This window comes from Chondrus crispus, genomic scaffold (assembly GCF_000350225.1).
Source record: "Chondrus crispus Stackhouse genomic scaffold, scaffold_232, whole genome shotgun sequence".
NCBI classification, from domain to species: domain Eukaryota; phylum Rhodophyta; class Florideophyceae; order Gigartinales; family Gigartinaceae; genus Chondrus; species Chondrus crispus.
The window spans coordinates 48380-62649 of record NW_005179109.1 but is presented as its reverse complement, the minus strand read 5'-3'; the positions used below and the strand labels follow the sequence as shown (position 1 = coordinate 62649).

General features: G+C 49.2%; 1 protein-coding gene across 1 annotated transcript in view; it reads right to left on the bottom strand.

Moving 5' to 3' along the window:
• Positions 1-14262: 14262 nt before the first annotated feature.
• The window catches only part of CHC_T00004476001 (hypothetical protein), a 429-nt gene continuing 421 nt past the window's right edge, over positions 14263-14270 (bottom strand). The window contains exon 1 of the mRNA XM_005715823.1: positions 14263-14270. This exon is cut by the window's right edge and continues 421 nt beyond it. Coding sequence (XP_005715880.1) covers positions 14263-14270 — 8 coding nt within the window.

Sequence of the window (14270 nt, the reverse complement as noted above, 5' to 3'; positions counted from 1 at the left end):
CATTAACTACTACTTACTAGTTAGCCACCGTACGGATTATACACGTGTGTCCGTGGCCACGATCCCGGCCGACGGTTATGCCACGTGTTACCGGTGGCCACGCCCGCTGCTACCGGCTGTCCCACGTCGGACCCTTGGGGTACTACTGTACACGGCGACGGGCGCGTGTCCGCTCGCTCGCTACAGTAGCACCCGCTCTCCCGCGCGGTATCATCTCCTCGGGGGGTTGTAGTACGGAATTGTACTACAATAAGCGCCGTCCTTTCATCACCAACGCCAGCTTCTCTGATTAAACTGCGACTACGTCTCATAAACGAGTCAACCAGCGTTTCTAAATTAATGCTCGCATCATTGTCAGTACTAGCGAACAAGTGTTTCAGCCGTTCAATCGATGCGCTAAGTATTTCGCTACACCATATACCCGTTCTCTCAAAGCCACTAATAATATTTGACGACGTCATCGAGGCACTGTACGCAGATTTGATACAACATGAGACATCAAAAGAACCTAAACACTTTTTCCTCTGGGCATAACTGTGTATCTCCCGCTGTAACAAGACTTGAACGACGAGAACACAGACACATTAAGTGGTTGAAGTACATGAGAGGTCTGTGAAGGAAGCGCGATCACAACGATATGATTTTCGCGGAACAATTGTAGCGTTTTGAATTGCACATAAGATCCGTACCCATCCAAAACAAGGAGCACATAGTGACTATATCCCCTCAGATACGAAGTCTCTGCAACGAACTTCTGAGCCCAGTCGTATATGATGTTTGAGTCTACCCCTGGTACCTCGCCCTTGGTACAAATTGCAGGAGGGGAGGAAGGAATGAAAGGTCTGGACAGTTCCATTTACGCGACGAAAATGAGCTTGTTTACCAGGGAAAACGATAACTGGTTTACAACAAGTACCGGCGGCAGGAACTGTAAGCATTATTGTCACCCTGTGAAGAGACCCTTTCGTGAAAACTCCAGAGTGTATCAAATTCACGTCCTTAGGACTGACGCCCTTTCGTAGGCCTCGACCCGTCATTTTTGAAAAAGTAAGCACCGGACTGATCCATGTTAAAAACAGACCTTGGGTCCTGTTAGAAGTTGAAGTCGCTGTGCGTTGCTTTACTGACTTGGCTACTATCAAAGGACTTGGTCTACACAGCGTCTCCCGTTTCTTTTATACTAACGACATATTACGTGGCACTGGAGGAGAGAGATTATCCATGACTCTCCCGGTTGCACTTGGTGGAGTCGCGCTCCATGCTGCTGTCCCCTTTCATTGATGAACATTGACAGACTTGTCATCCTGTCACCAAGCTTAGGATGTTTGCATTTAACACTCCCCCTCATCCGTAAGCTCGTGCACCACTAACGCCCATGCCTGTCAGGAAGTGAGAGTGCTTCTTTCCTGCGAGCGCTTTTGTCATGATATCAGCGATCATGTTGTTGGTGGGTACATACTGTAGGCAAATTGTACCATTCTGCACATGGTGTCTCGTGAAGTGATACTTAACATCTATATGCTTTGAGCGCTCGTTGCATACGTCGTTCGGAGCAACCTTGATGGATCCCTGGTTATCTCCATACAGTTTGAGTGTGCCATGATTTGTGTCCAAAATACCAAACTCAGCGAACATTCGACGCAGCCAGATAGCTTCGCGTACTGCAAATGAAATTGCAATGTACTCAGCTTCTAGCGTAGAATGTGCCACCACGTCTTGCTTCCTACTCCGCCAGGAAACTGCCCCCTTATTGCTGATAAACACAAAACCACTGACCGACTTCCGTTCCAACTTGTCTCCTGCAAAGTCGGAGTCAGTGTATCCATGTAGAGGCAGCGTATCTGTCTTCTGATAAACTATCCCATGTTTGCACGTCTCTTTCAAGTAGCGCAATACGTGTTTAGCAATGCGCCATTGCACTTCACGCGGATCCTTCATAAATCTTGAAAGAAGAGATGTCGCAAAGGCAATATCGGGACGCGTCGTATTAGCCAGGTGAAAGAGGGCACCGACAAGTTCCTGGTACGGTACGAACTGCATGCGGCGATCCTCCCCCTCGTCGCGATTACCAACCGGCGTGATTTGAAGGGCGAGACCAGGTGGAATCGGAACGGTAGAACCGCGGCAGTTAGTTAGTCCGAATTTGTCTAACATTTGGTCCACCATATAACCGCTGTGAATCTTGAGGGTTCTGTCCTGCACATTTCGTTCCATCACAATGCCCAGAAACTTAGTCACATCTCCCTCGACCCTTATTTTAACCTTCTGTGAGATGCCATCCGCAATGTCACGAAGCTGTGCCATTTTCTTTCCTACTAATAGCATGTCATCAACATAGACGAGTATGTATACACTGTACTTCCCGATGCGAAGTATGTACAAGCTGGTGTCTGATTCGGATTTGAAGATTCCTAATTCCTGTAGGAATGCATCAATAGTCTTATACCAGGCTCTAGACGCCCGTTTGAGGCCATATAATGCCTTCATTAGACGGTATACCCATCCTGGGCGCTTACGATCGACGAAGCCCTCTGGTTGTTCCATGTACATTATTTCATCCAGCGGACCGTTAAGGAAAGCGGCCTTGACGTCAAGCTGGAGGAGTTCTAGTCCCGCATGTGTTGCGAGCACAAATAGACATCGCAGCGTAGAGTATTTTGCTACAGGGGCAAAGGTCTCTTCATAATCAATTCCTTGACGCTGCGTAAATCCTTTAGCGACGAGACGTGCACGTCTTCGAACGAGGTTCTGTTTTGCATCCCTTTTGTTTGTGAAAACCCATTTGTTCTTGACGGGTTGGGCTTCATGCGGTTTTGGTTGAAGTACCCAAGTGCCATTACACTCGATCTCATGAAGCTCAGAGGTCATGGCTTCGTGCCATTCATCCCTGGAGGGGCTGTTCATTGCTTCTTTGTAAGTGGTGGGTACATAAGGATCTTCATTCCCGAGTCGAACGCTAAGCGCAATTGAAGCGGTATCAGTGTATCTGTGTGGTAGTTTCGACACACGTCCCGACCTGTTGCGATTCGGAAAGTAGGTGAGCCTGTCACCCTCATACTCAGGGTCTGAATGGTTTCCCATTTCTTCTTCACTTCTGTCCTGTCCATCATCTTTGTCCTTTTCTACCCCACTGCTATCCTGTCTGTCATCATCGTCATCGTCGTCGGTGTGGGATTCGTTTGTGCGGTCGTCAGATTCAGTATCGGATGCGATATTACTTTCTGAGCGTTGATTCTCATCCTCAGTCAAGTCTTGAAGAGGGATCATTTCAAGGTGGGTACGTTTCTTGGTGGTGGTTTGATCGATCGCCATGTCACTTTGAACAACTGCGCTCCCGTTAAACGTAACATCTCGGGATGTAATGACGATTCCCTTGTCCTCGAAATACACCTTGTAACTATTCCCACGATCGAATCCAACTAGTATGCCCACCTTGGCGCGAGGTGCGAACTTACCCCGGCGCTTCTTTTTCGGAACGTGTACATATGCGCGAGCACCGAATTTCCGAACGGTGGATAAATCCGGTTTGTCTCCCATGATGACTTCGTAGGGTGTCTTTTCTTCATGGTTGCACGGGCTAGAGTATATTCGATTACGCAGGAAGTTGGCGGTATGCATAGCCTCGGCCCACAGTTTGTCTTTACCCTTTACGTTGTCGGGGATCTCCATCATTATCGTGCGGGCTATGTCCATTAAGGAACGGTTCATTCGTTCTGCTTTGCCGTTAGACTCCGGAGAGTACGGAGATGACGGCTCACGTTTGATGCCCTTCTTCTTCAGCCACTGTTGAAACCGCCGTGAAAGAAATTCTTTCGCATTATCAGTTTGCAAGCGCTGCACTTGTATGTATTTGACCGGGGTTTTGAATACGGTCTCCAACTCTTTGATCATCTCTTTAAGTGCTTCAGCTGTTGCCTTTTTTTGTCTTCGTGAAGCGTACCAGGGATATAGCACTACCGTCATCATACAGTGGTATGCAGTATCGCGAGCCGTTCATCGATGGATGGCGAACAGGCCCAATGAGATCCGCATGTACGAGTTCCAGAGGTTCCTTTCACCCGCTTTGCTTACTTGGAGGGCGCGTGTCGCGCTTTGACTTTCCCTTTAGACAAGCGTGACATGGTTGCAGCTTATTACAATTGGCGATGTCCAATCCATTTACCAACGGAATTGTCTTCTCGATGGTACTCTTACTAACATGCCCAAGACGTGCATGCCAGAGCTCCTGCTTCTGTGCAGTAGTCAGTTGGGTGATGGCGAGACTGCGGCCAGATTGTGCTCGGTTGTTGGCTGATATCTGTATCTCGTACAAACCGTCATCACACTCATACCCTTTCAGTACAGCCTCCTCACTATCATTGTGTGTGACAACACATATCCCATTCCCATTATTGTCCGTGTCAAAAACTATACGGAAGCCGGACCGACGGAGGCGGCTGACGGAAAGTAAGTTGCACATGAGATCAGGTATGTACAGGGAGTCTTTCATTTGGATTGGGTTCGATACTCCGTCAAAGTGAACATTGCATTGGATAACTCCAATGCCATGGACCGGTGTTTTCTGGCCATCACCGATTGATACAGGGTCCATGTTCTTCTTTTCTAGAACTTCGAAAAAGTTAGTATTGTTTGCCATATGTCCTGTTGCTCCAGAGTCCATGAACCACTTGTGCTTCAGGTCTTGTATAATGTTGTCTTTAGATGTCAGGCATTTAGCAACGAATGTTATGTAACCTTTTCCAACGCGATCTCCATTACGTTTACCATCACGACTATTTGTGGAGTAGCCATGTCCGTTACGGAATCTTCCATGGTTCTTACTGTTGTTCCATTTCCTAGGGTTGGAGCTAGATTGTGCACGGTAGCTGCTACTTTCAGGATTATGAAAGCAGTCATTTTTGCGGTGTCCTTTCCTTCTGCAATGGTAACACTTAGTATCGAGGCCTTTCATGCTCAAGGCGGTCCATTTTTCTTCACTGTACTCCAGTTTATCGTGACTGTGCGACAGTTTGTGAGTGACTAACACTCCAATCGCTTCTGCTCTCCCTTTTCCAACAGTTCTAATGACCTGTGCTGGAACTGTGAAGGCTGAAGTCAACCCACGCAATAGGGCTCGACGCTTCTCATCATCCTTGATAGTGTGGCCAACAGCCGCCAGTTTGTTTTCGAGAACCACCAGCTTGTTTACGTATTCAGTAACTCTCTCTCCCTTCTTCATCTTGGTAGCCTGGTATTCGGTGAGAAAGGTATCAACGGCAGCTTCTGACACTGTATGATAAGTCTCTCTGAGTTCCTGCCATACTTCTTTTGGTTCTGTCATGTCAATGACAGACGCGTTGCAGGCATCTTCGATGGCCAGCAACATTGTGGTCAGTGCTTTATCTTTCTGACGGTGGTATTTGGCAAGCTCCTTTGGTTTGTCATCCGGAAGAACGGGCTCTTTTCCGGTGACAAACTCCCAAAGCCCCTTGCTCTTCATGATGACCCTTATCTTGTGCGACCATTGGTAGTAATTGTTTGTGTTGAGCCTTTAAATGTGGTACCTGCTTGTGTCCGCATTTTCCTCTTTGTCGGACATTTTGTAGTAAACAGCACTTCACACGGCAAATCTCAAACTTCTCCAGTAGTTTCCAGTGATCACTATTTGTTCTCTCGGAACGCCGGCAATGTTAGCATTCCCTGGGCCCATAACCTGTTAGAAGTTGAAGTCGCTGTGCGTTGCTTTACTGACTTGGCTACTATCAAAGGACTTGGTCTACACAGCGTCTCCCGTTTCTTTTATACTAACGACATATTACGTGGCACTGGAGGAGAGAGATTATCCATGACTCTCCCGGTTGCACTCGGTGGAGTCGCGCTCCATGCTGCTGTCCCCTTTCATTGATGAACATTGTCAGACTTGTCATCCTGTCACCAAGCTTAGGATGTTTGCATTTAACAGGTCCCTGATATTGTAGCGTTGAAAATTGTACTTTACACGTGCAATGTGCTCTGAAACTTCTGCTTCCGTAACGGCAGGCAATCTTTTTCGTCAATAATTCTCACAACCTTGCACACCATATCATGACGTAGAAGGAAGTGGGAGACCCAGCCTAGAGAGGGCGGTTGTTCTTAACTTTTATATGTTCTTGTCGAACAACCGGCATCAGTTCGATGTAGTGTTGCACCAAGTCTTGAACAACGCACTTTGTTAAGGGTGTATTACTTTGAACAAAGTACTTTAAGGCCTCAACAACGAGATGCTCTTCTTCATCTGTTAGTATATGAGGACGACCCGCTGTCTGTGTGGGAACGTGGATATCCTCTGGGCCCTGCAGTCCGGACTGTAGTGCATTTTACACCCAACGGCGATACACACAGCGAATGGTCGTGGCAGGGATTGAGTAGTCCCGTGAGAGACGAGACCATGATCTTCCATGCTCAAAGCGAGCAAAAACAGCGCTCTGCAACTGTCTGTGGTCGTTCACAATCGTGGAAGTGGCTCAGGGTTGGCGTAAGTTTGTGCCAGTATGGCATATGCGTGCATTTAAATATGCTTTTCAAGGAAAGTGGAACGCGCCATCGGTCTGATTTGTGCCTATCTAAGGCGCGCTCCGTTTTCGGTTTGCCGCGACTTGGTTCGGGGCAAAGCAGCCCTGGCGCGCTTCTTTATCAGACAATACTGACGGGACAATACTGACGGGGACGCCAATTTAAGGGGTGCCACATTTTATTTTTCTGCCGCATTATTGTTTGAACGGCTACTGTACAGCAATGATATGGATATGTGACGATTAGTGTATAGCCAATAGAAGTACTCGGAAAGTGTGCATTTGCATCTGAGATATGGATTGAACCAATTGAGATATTGGAAACAAACGTTACATGCATATGATTGGATCCCTGAGGATACTTTTCGATTATATTTTTCGATATTGTCATATGCTGCCCTCTCTACGGTTCCACCAGACAAACACTCTTGAATCATCAGTGGTGCTGTGCGTGAAGAGGAAGAACAACCCTAATTCAGCGACAGGACCGAAGATGGCGTTCTAGAACACCTTCCCCGCGGCGTGACGAAGCCAGAAAAGTTTAATATCAAAAATACCAGCAGTGGTTCCTCGTTTTGCCCAAGACCTGAAAGAAGAGGACATAATGCCCTGACGAGCAACTCAAGTGCTGTCCAGTCACGTTTGTGGATATTTCTTAAACTTTGCATTCGGTCTCCTGCCCTTGAAACGTTTTCCTCTTCTTGTATGCATGGCTAAATAAAATAATATGGATGTTGAAAGCTTTTGCAACCTTGTCAGCCTTCTTCCGAGATTGGAGTACCGCGCCCAGTACGAGCTCTGTGCTGGAGCAGGGCCATTTTTATGTCAGGAGATACGGTTAAAGGAACCCGCTACTGTATGTACATGGGCGATCAACATTGGCGGTTTCCAATACAGGAGTTCGACTGGTTGAAAATTCACTGCCTGTCAGTGTTTTTGGCCTCTGGATCAATATGTGTCGAATAGAAAACTCGGATATAGAAATGCGCTACATGCATTGATTTGTCGACATAATGCGTTACACATTGAACACCCAAATGATTTGATCCGAGATCCACCCTCCGTGAAGCATCCGCCAGGTAGCAAGTCTTCTGGCATCGTAAGTGTTTACGCAACGAGGACATTCGTCGTATGTTAGATTTTTTTTGCGATTGCAGAGGAGATATATCTCGTAGGGGATTAGGGGATTAGTGCGGCATGGTTGTCATTTTCCAGTTAGTTAAACTGTGTCGTTTTTCTGTCATAAATGCCGCATTGCTTTCAGCTGCCTGTCAAGATCATTCAAAACTGATAAACCGTCAATCAAATCTACGTGTCGTTTACAGCCACTGTACCAAGGGTACGAAGGGACTGTATGTATGTATTTACTTGTGCGCTATGTACAACGTTATTCGACAGTGCTGCTCTTCAGAACATCACCATGACACACTTAGCATAAGAACGTACCCGTAATTGTAGAAGAACTCCCGCCCCCCCGCCCCCCCTCGAAACACATCGCTCGATACTAGTGTAGCTCTCGTTGCTGCACCTAGCGTTGAACCCTCGATATTAGCACCCCTGCTTTTTCGAACCACTGCATAACCATGCTGCTTTTCGCGTGCTTCGTGACCCTCATGTCCTTTGCAGCAGCTCAGGATATCTCTGCATTTCAACTCATCGACATATCCACGAACAAACAAATCCAAGAGCTTGACTTCGACTACGGCGTGCTCACAACTCGTGATCCCGTCACCGTAGTCGCTAAGATCCCCGAGTCGTCTGAACCTGTTAAATATGTCACCTTTCTTTCACCAGTCTTTCGCCGCGAGTTCTTTGCACCGTATTCTCTTGCTGGCGACAACCGCCGGGGCACTTTCTTTCCTGCTACTTTTCCAGAAGGAGAGTTTGTCATCTCAGCCTATGTAGGTGACGACGTCGAAAGTGCAAGCTTTTTCAGCAATCGCCGGCGTATACAATTCCAGCCTAAATTTCCTAAGAGAGGTCCACATCCCTCGGAGCTGGAACCGGAACCGTTGAAAGGGGAAACCCTTGTCGCGCCCATGGCGCGAAAAAGCTGTAGAAGAACCAACGGGCCAAGTTCCCTTCAGTTCTTTGTCTCCGAGTCATCCTACTATTTCGATGAAATTGCGGTTGAAGTCACGACCAAGTGGTGCGCAGAAGATGGGAGCGATATCAGAGTTAGAATTATCAATTTTAGCGTAGATACTAATGCAACCATTTCAACAAAAGTGCTCTTCCAAGAGATTCTAAAGAAGAACTCTGGGGGCTTCTCATTTTTCGCTTACAATCGTGAATGTGAGAATCGCTTCGTATATGCAGAAGCATGTGTCTCAAGAAGAGCACACGGGGAACCAGAATTGCTGTGTCGGACTTCCACGTTTCGATGGACACCCAAGAAAACAGTTCCTGAACCAAGATTGAAATGGCGTCCACCAATTGAGATTCTACTGGCTCCCGGAGATTCCATAGCTGTGGAGACAACGACTTTTGTCCCTAAAGATCCGTTCGGAGCGACTGCTGGGTTCTCAAATGGCCAAGATGATGACAACGATAAAGATACTGTTCTGCGTGGGATTACGGAAAAGGTTGATGGTACTTTGAGCACGACACTACCGTCAAACAAGTCTGTGGTCGTTAATGTTCCGAATGGCAGTGGGGGTGTATCTCTTGAAGACAATGGGGCACTTCTGTACGTACTCTACTCTGAAGCTTCGTGTCCAAAAACTGAAGCATCATGGAAAAGCAGATACAACACGACGATTCTCGTCAGCAAAGACTACAAAAGCCTGGTGAAGCAAGACATATCTTTGCCAACTTTTGAGACACCTGTGTACCCCGAAACAGTTTTCATGCAACCAGCAATGGTAACTGTTGAGGCTGAAAATCCCGGAGGTGGTCTCCGTGAAGGTGGTGTGCCCACCGAGCTGCACTATCAGTGGTACCTGCGCACAGAAGATTTTCTTCCATTGTCTAGAAGTTACGCAGAGCCCATACCGGGGGCGACAGGCGCAACGTTGAATATTCCAGAAGCACAGTGCGAAACAGGCGGCTGTGGGCGATCGGGATGTACAGACCTCCGTGAATATTATGTTGATGTATGCAACACATTTGGTTGTCGGAGGAGCGAGCCTATTACACCGAGGATCCTTCCACCGTTGAATATTCCAGATGGGATGGTGTGGAACGAAGGTTCCTGTCAATTTGTCAATTTGATGAGGACCTCTCTTAGATAGACATGAGAAACTGGGATCTAGTTGCGGATGCGGCTCTTCGTTCACATACGCTTACAGCGTTCTCGGTAATCCAACGAGGTAGAATTCCCATCACTCGTACTCTTGTCGATTAGATAAACTCTGGGACATGTCTGCCCACTTGCGTTGTTAAGGCCGGAAAGTGCTTCAGAGAAAAGCTAGTTTCTGGTGCTCATCTTTACAATATGTGGTCGGCCTGAAACGGCTTAGGTGCTTAGATAGGCCGAGAAGGTCGAATTCATGGACGCCACAACTTTGCGAGCAAAGATATACCTTCGAGGTATATATCGGAAAAGTGTAGTGAAACGAGAATCGGCCCACGTATACGCGATAAGCCATATACCGACCGTACAGCAATCGATGGAAGCATACTGTGGGAATGATAAGAGCTAGAATCACTGAGCCCAAGATGGGTCGGTCACACGAAACGTTTAAGCGGAGACCATGTCTACTCTTCTGTTATCTATCAGTTCTCTGGCAACTTTTAAAGTGGCCAATCGCGGCTTCTCTAATCGCGGCTTCTCTAATCGCGGCCCCGAACGCGTTGTCGTGGTTCGGCACCAATCTGTATGCTACAGTACGACCTCTTGAGACTACTGGCCCTATTTATGCTCTTCATGCTTTCCCGCTTGTCGCGGAGCCGTAAACCGTAAAATCATAATCGCAGATTTATCAAGTGATACATGTTGAGGTGACTGCACTGCAGAATTGACAGGTGCCAACTGACTTCTGCCATTGAATTCTGCCATTGAAAAATTCCCGCCATGCCTTCTCTGGATGATGTACTGCACGTATGTAAGGTTTGTGACAGCGTCTTTCGCATCGAAGCCCTATTGATCCGCCCAACCTGGCATTAATCTTAAGATATGAACTGCAGCAAAGGTAGAACTACTGCAGCCCATTGCATCTTTTCTCACTATCCCCTACTTTGATTGGTAGTACCTTCTACTTTGATCAGCTCTTCTGGGCTGCTTCCAGGTGACTAGAGAGACTTGATAAGTGACCACTCTTTCGTGTCGCCAAGTGGAGGGAGTAGCCTACACAGAAGCCTTGACAATTGTAGTGTCTCTCCGCTGTCTTGCATTTAGTGTTAGCACTAGCTTTCTACTCCCAGCCAGATACCTAAGCGCACACTGAGAAACTCCGCATTTCGTGCATGCACACTCACAGGCGCACAGGCTGTCAGCTTCCATTTGATGGGCGGCTGACCGGACACTATATATACTCATAATTCATGCATATGGCACCATGCTGGATCTCGACTCCCGGCGCCAGTGTCCAGGCCGTTCCTCACGTGCCCCGCTGTGGTCCGTACAGCCTATGTGTAGCCACCTCGATCCTGGCGAGCGTGTAGGACTTCTTTCTGCTGCGACACCTCTCTGGCGAGTCTGTGCAAACTCACTTCAGGTCCTCTCTGCAACTCCGTGAACGGGTATCCGACCGGGTCATACTGTTAGTCTCTGTCCCCCGGTACCCCTCATAGAAGGACATCGCCATCGGGTCAGCCGTGACCATCTTTAATTGCCTTCGTTTCCCGGCTGGCCGCGGGTTCCACAGTGGAACCCGCGGCCAGCCGGGAAACTTCCACTCGAGAGTCCTGGCCGGAACAGCCGCTGCCAGTCAGCTCCTAGACCCTATGCTGTTGGGTTCACAGTACCCTTGGTACATCTCACCTCGGCCCGGGTTGTTGTGAAATCTCGGGGGGGAAGACAAAAAGGTAGTCTTCCAGTATGTGTAACAGTATCCAAGAGGATAGAAGTCTCGCGCAGAAGCGCGGAGGGGTCTCGCGTACGAACGCGGTAGCAAATTCTTGCCAATGAAACGTGAATACTCACAGTTGGTGGTTTTATTGTCTGTCTCCCCTTTTCTTGTCCTCGCTCTACGAAGCGGTAGGGTACATATAACTATCAAAAAGGGAATGAGTCGTTTCGGTTCTGTCGCGAATGCAATCAGGAGAATTGCGTTCATTCCCATTATTTCTGTCAGCTCTCCAGAATGCTGTCTGCTCTCCAGAATGCTGTCCGCTTCTCCCTGATTATCAGCAGCTAGCTTTCACACGTGTTCTGTCTGTCAACGTATCCCAAATCGCCCACGTGTGTCCGTTGTGCTCACACACAGGTGTTGCCGACTGACAATCACATGCGTTTCTCTACACGGGTCTGTTCGGGAGTCCACAAGGACTACGCTCACCTCATCAGCGCGGGGGCACTCTCTCGGTAACCTATGTTTTCTCGAGTGCCTTCCGCGATTCACCAGCGTGTCAAGACATAATTCGCCACTGCGAATGTGTCCCCAACGTGACGGGCCACCATCACATAAATGGCTCACGGGGTTACCGTCATCCCCGTTACACATGTGCAATGTTGCGTTGGTGGCCACGCATTTGAAACCATCGGTTGTCGGGACTACGGTCACGCCCGATACATCCCGCAGCGTGCTCATCCCCACATCCAGCGGCATAGGACCTCTACCCCTGTCGGCCTGACGATAGTAACAGCCCCCGCTCGGCCCGGGACAGAAGCATCTCGACATCGCCAAGACTGCCACCGCCGCACGGGGACTCAGTCTCGACAGCTCGGCTAGCTTGCTAACCCGAGGCTGCTTGATGCCGAGCCTTGCAGCTAACGCATACCCTTTGAGGATCAATGGGGCGCCCACTCGCAGCGACGCCCCCTCCAATCTGTCAACCAGGCCTAAGAAGCGGATACGACCACTGTCAACCGGTTCAAATATGAGCTCCTCTCGGCTGATGGTGATCGCAGCACTCCCTGAGCAGTCGGGCTCCGGACCGGCGCAGAGGCTTACTCCGGGATGGTCACCCACCACGAATTCTAGTGAGCCGGCTTGGGACCGCCTGGCTATAACCGCCGCGACGTCCAACGCTATGAAGTCCCAACCTACTCTTTCTACGTTGTCCAGCGGCACGGTGACCGTGGCGGATGCGCCGTCACACGTGACAGCCCAGCAACCGCACTGCATGCAAACCTCGCCGCCACGGGCCCACCCACGCCGCGTCCTTCCGGCGTGCAGCCAGCTGCCCATGCTTATTCGGTTTTACCTCCAAAAACTTTTGGTAAGTCGCGTCTCCGCACACCGATGCCTGTGCTCATAACCTCGTCCCCTCGGCCTGAGCTTTTCCTCCGCCGGTCGAGTCTCTCCTGATGGTGCCATTTCACCTTCAGGGCATAGGGCGGCCATTCACACGCGAGTGTCTTCCAGGGAAGCCCGCCTTCGAGCGGTGAGGGGCTAGCTCCGGGGACTAGGGCGTCTAACAGCATACTGTATAACAGTAGCCCGGCTCTCGACGGCTACGGTCCGCTGCACTCCTCGCAGCGTCCAGGGATACCAGTTCCACGCAGCCACGTGAGCTCGGGAGTAAAAGCACTTCCAATAATTTTTTTCAACTACTGTAATACATTCATGCCAAGTTTCCGGGTGCTCGGGTGCTGGCACGGCGAACTCTTCGTTAGGAACGGCCCTCAGCTCTCTAAGCTGTTCGTATATGGCGTTGTTGTACCCCCCCAAGCCTTGTTGCGTTGTTTGACTGCGTCACGCTCATAAAACGCGGACGAGCCGCAAGTCTGACGTGGCCTGTGCGTACCAATGGACACCCTGCCACGTCACTTCCACAAGACTGACGTTCCGAGCACTGTCAGTGGAAACTTGCAGAACAGGGTATGTGTCTGCCTCGATTCCAGTGTGGGTGGGGCCTGGAAATCTCTCAGAAACCACGAATCCGTCTGCCCCGAACGTGCTGCGCACGACCGCAGGTAAGGGGCAAGTTCTGTCCGCACTGCGAGGTGAGGGCGTGTCTTAACAGGCTGGTTTTTGCTTTGCCTTGCCCGGTTTTGCCAGGAATACTTTTAAATTCTTAACAAATACCGTATGCTTCTTAAGCCGTTGCTTTTCTTAAACACATAAATTAAAACGTAGGAGCCACTCATAGCACGCCAAGTCACTTCTTTGGGCAAGGCAAAGCAAACCGCAGCAAAACGGGGCATGTTAAGACACACCCTCACTTCGGGGAGAGAAGAGAGCGTCGCCTTCATTGCTGCCCGCAACCAGGGTTTCTCGCATGGCATCGCATGATCAATAATTCTGCTGGAATAACTACACCCCAGTACTGTATTTAGAGCAACCCTATTACAGTATGTGGGGACAAAAATACGGAACAAAATGGGTCTGACACAAATATGTTCCTAGACCGCTGGCAGTCATCCCTATTACTGTATGTAGAACAAATGAAAACACAAAACACCCTCACGCGCTGTCATGCGCTCACGCGCTGTCATAGGGTGTAAGCACATGCACACTAGCCCTGAAGTTCAGCCTGAACTTCACTCCTAACAGTCGGTGACCACCCTGTTTTCATTCGACATTTTTGCCGATATGATAAAATTTTGGGCCTGCTGAGCTGTGAACAACCCAGCTACAAAACGACCCCCGCGAGCCGGTGAGGCCGCTTTTTCGAGAGTGCTCCGTCAGCCCA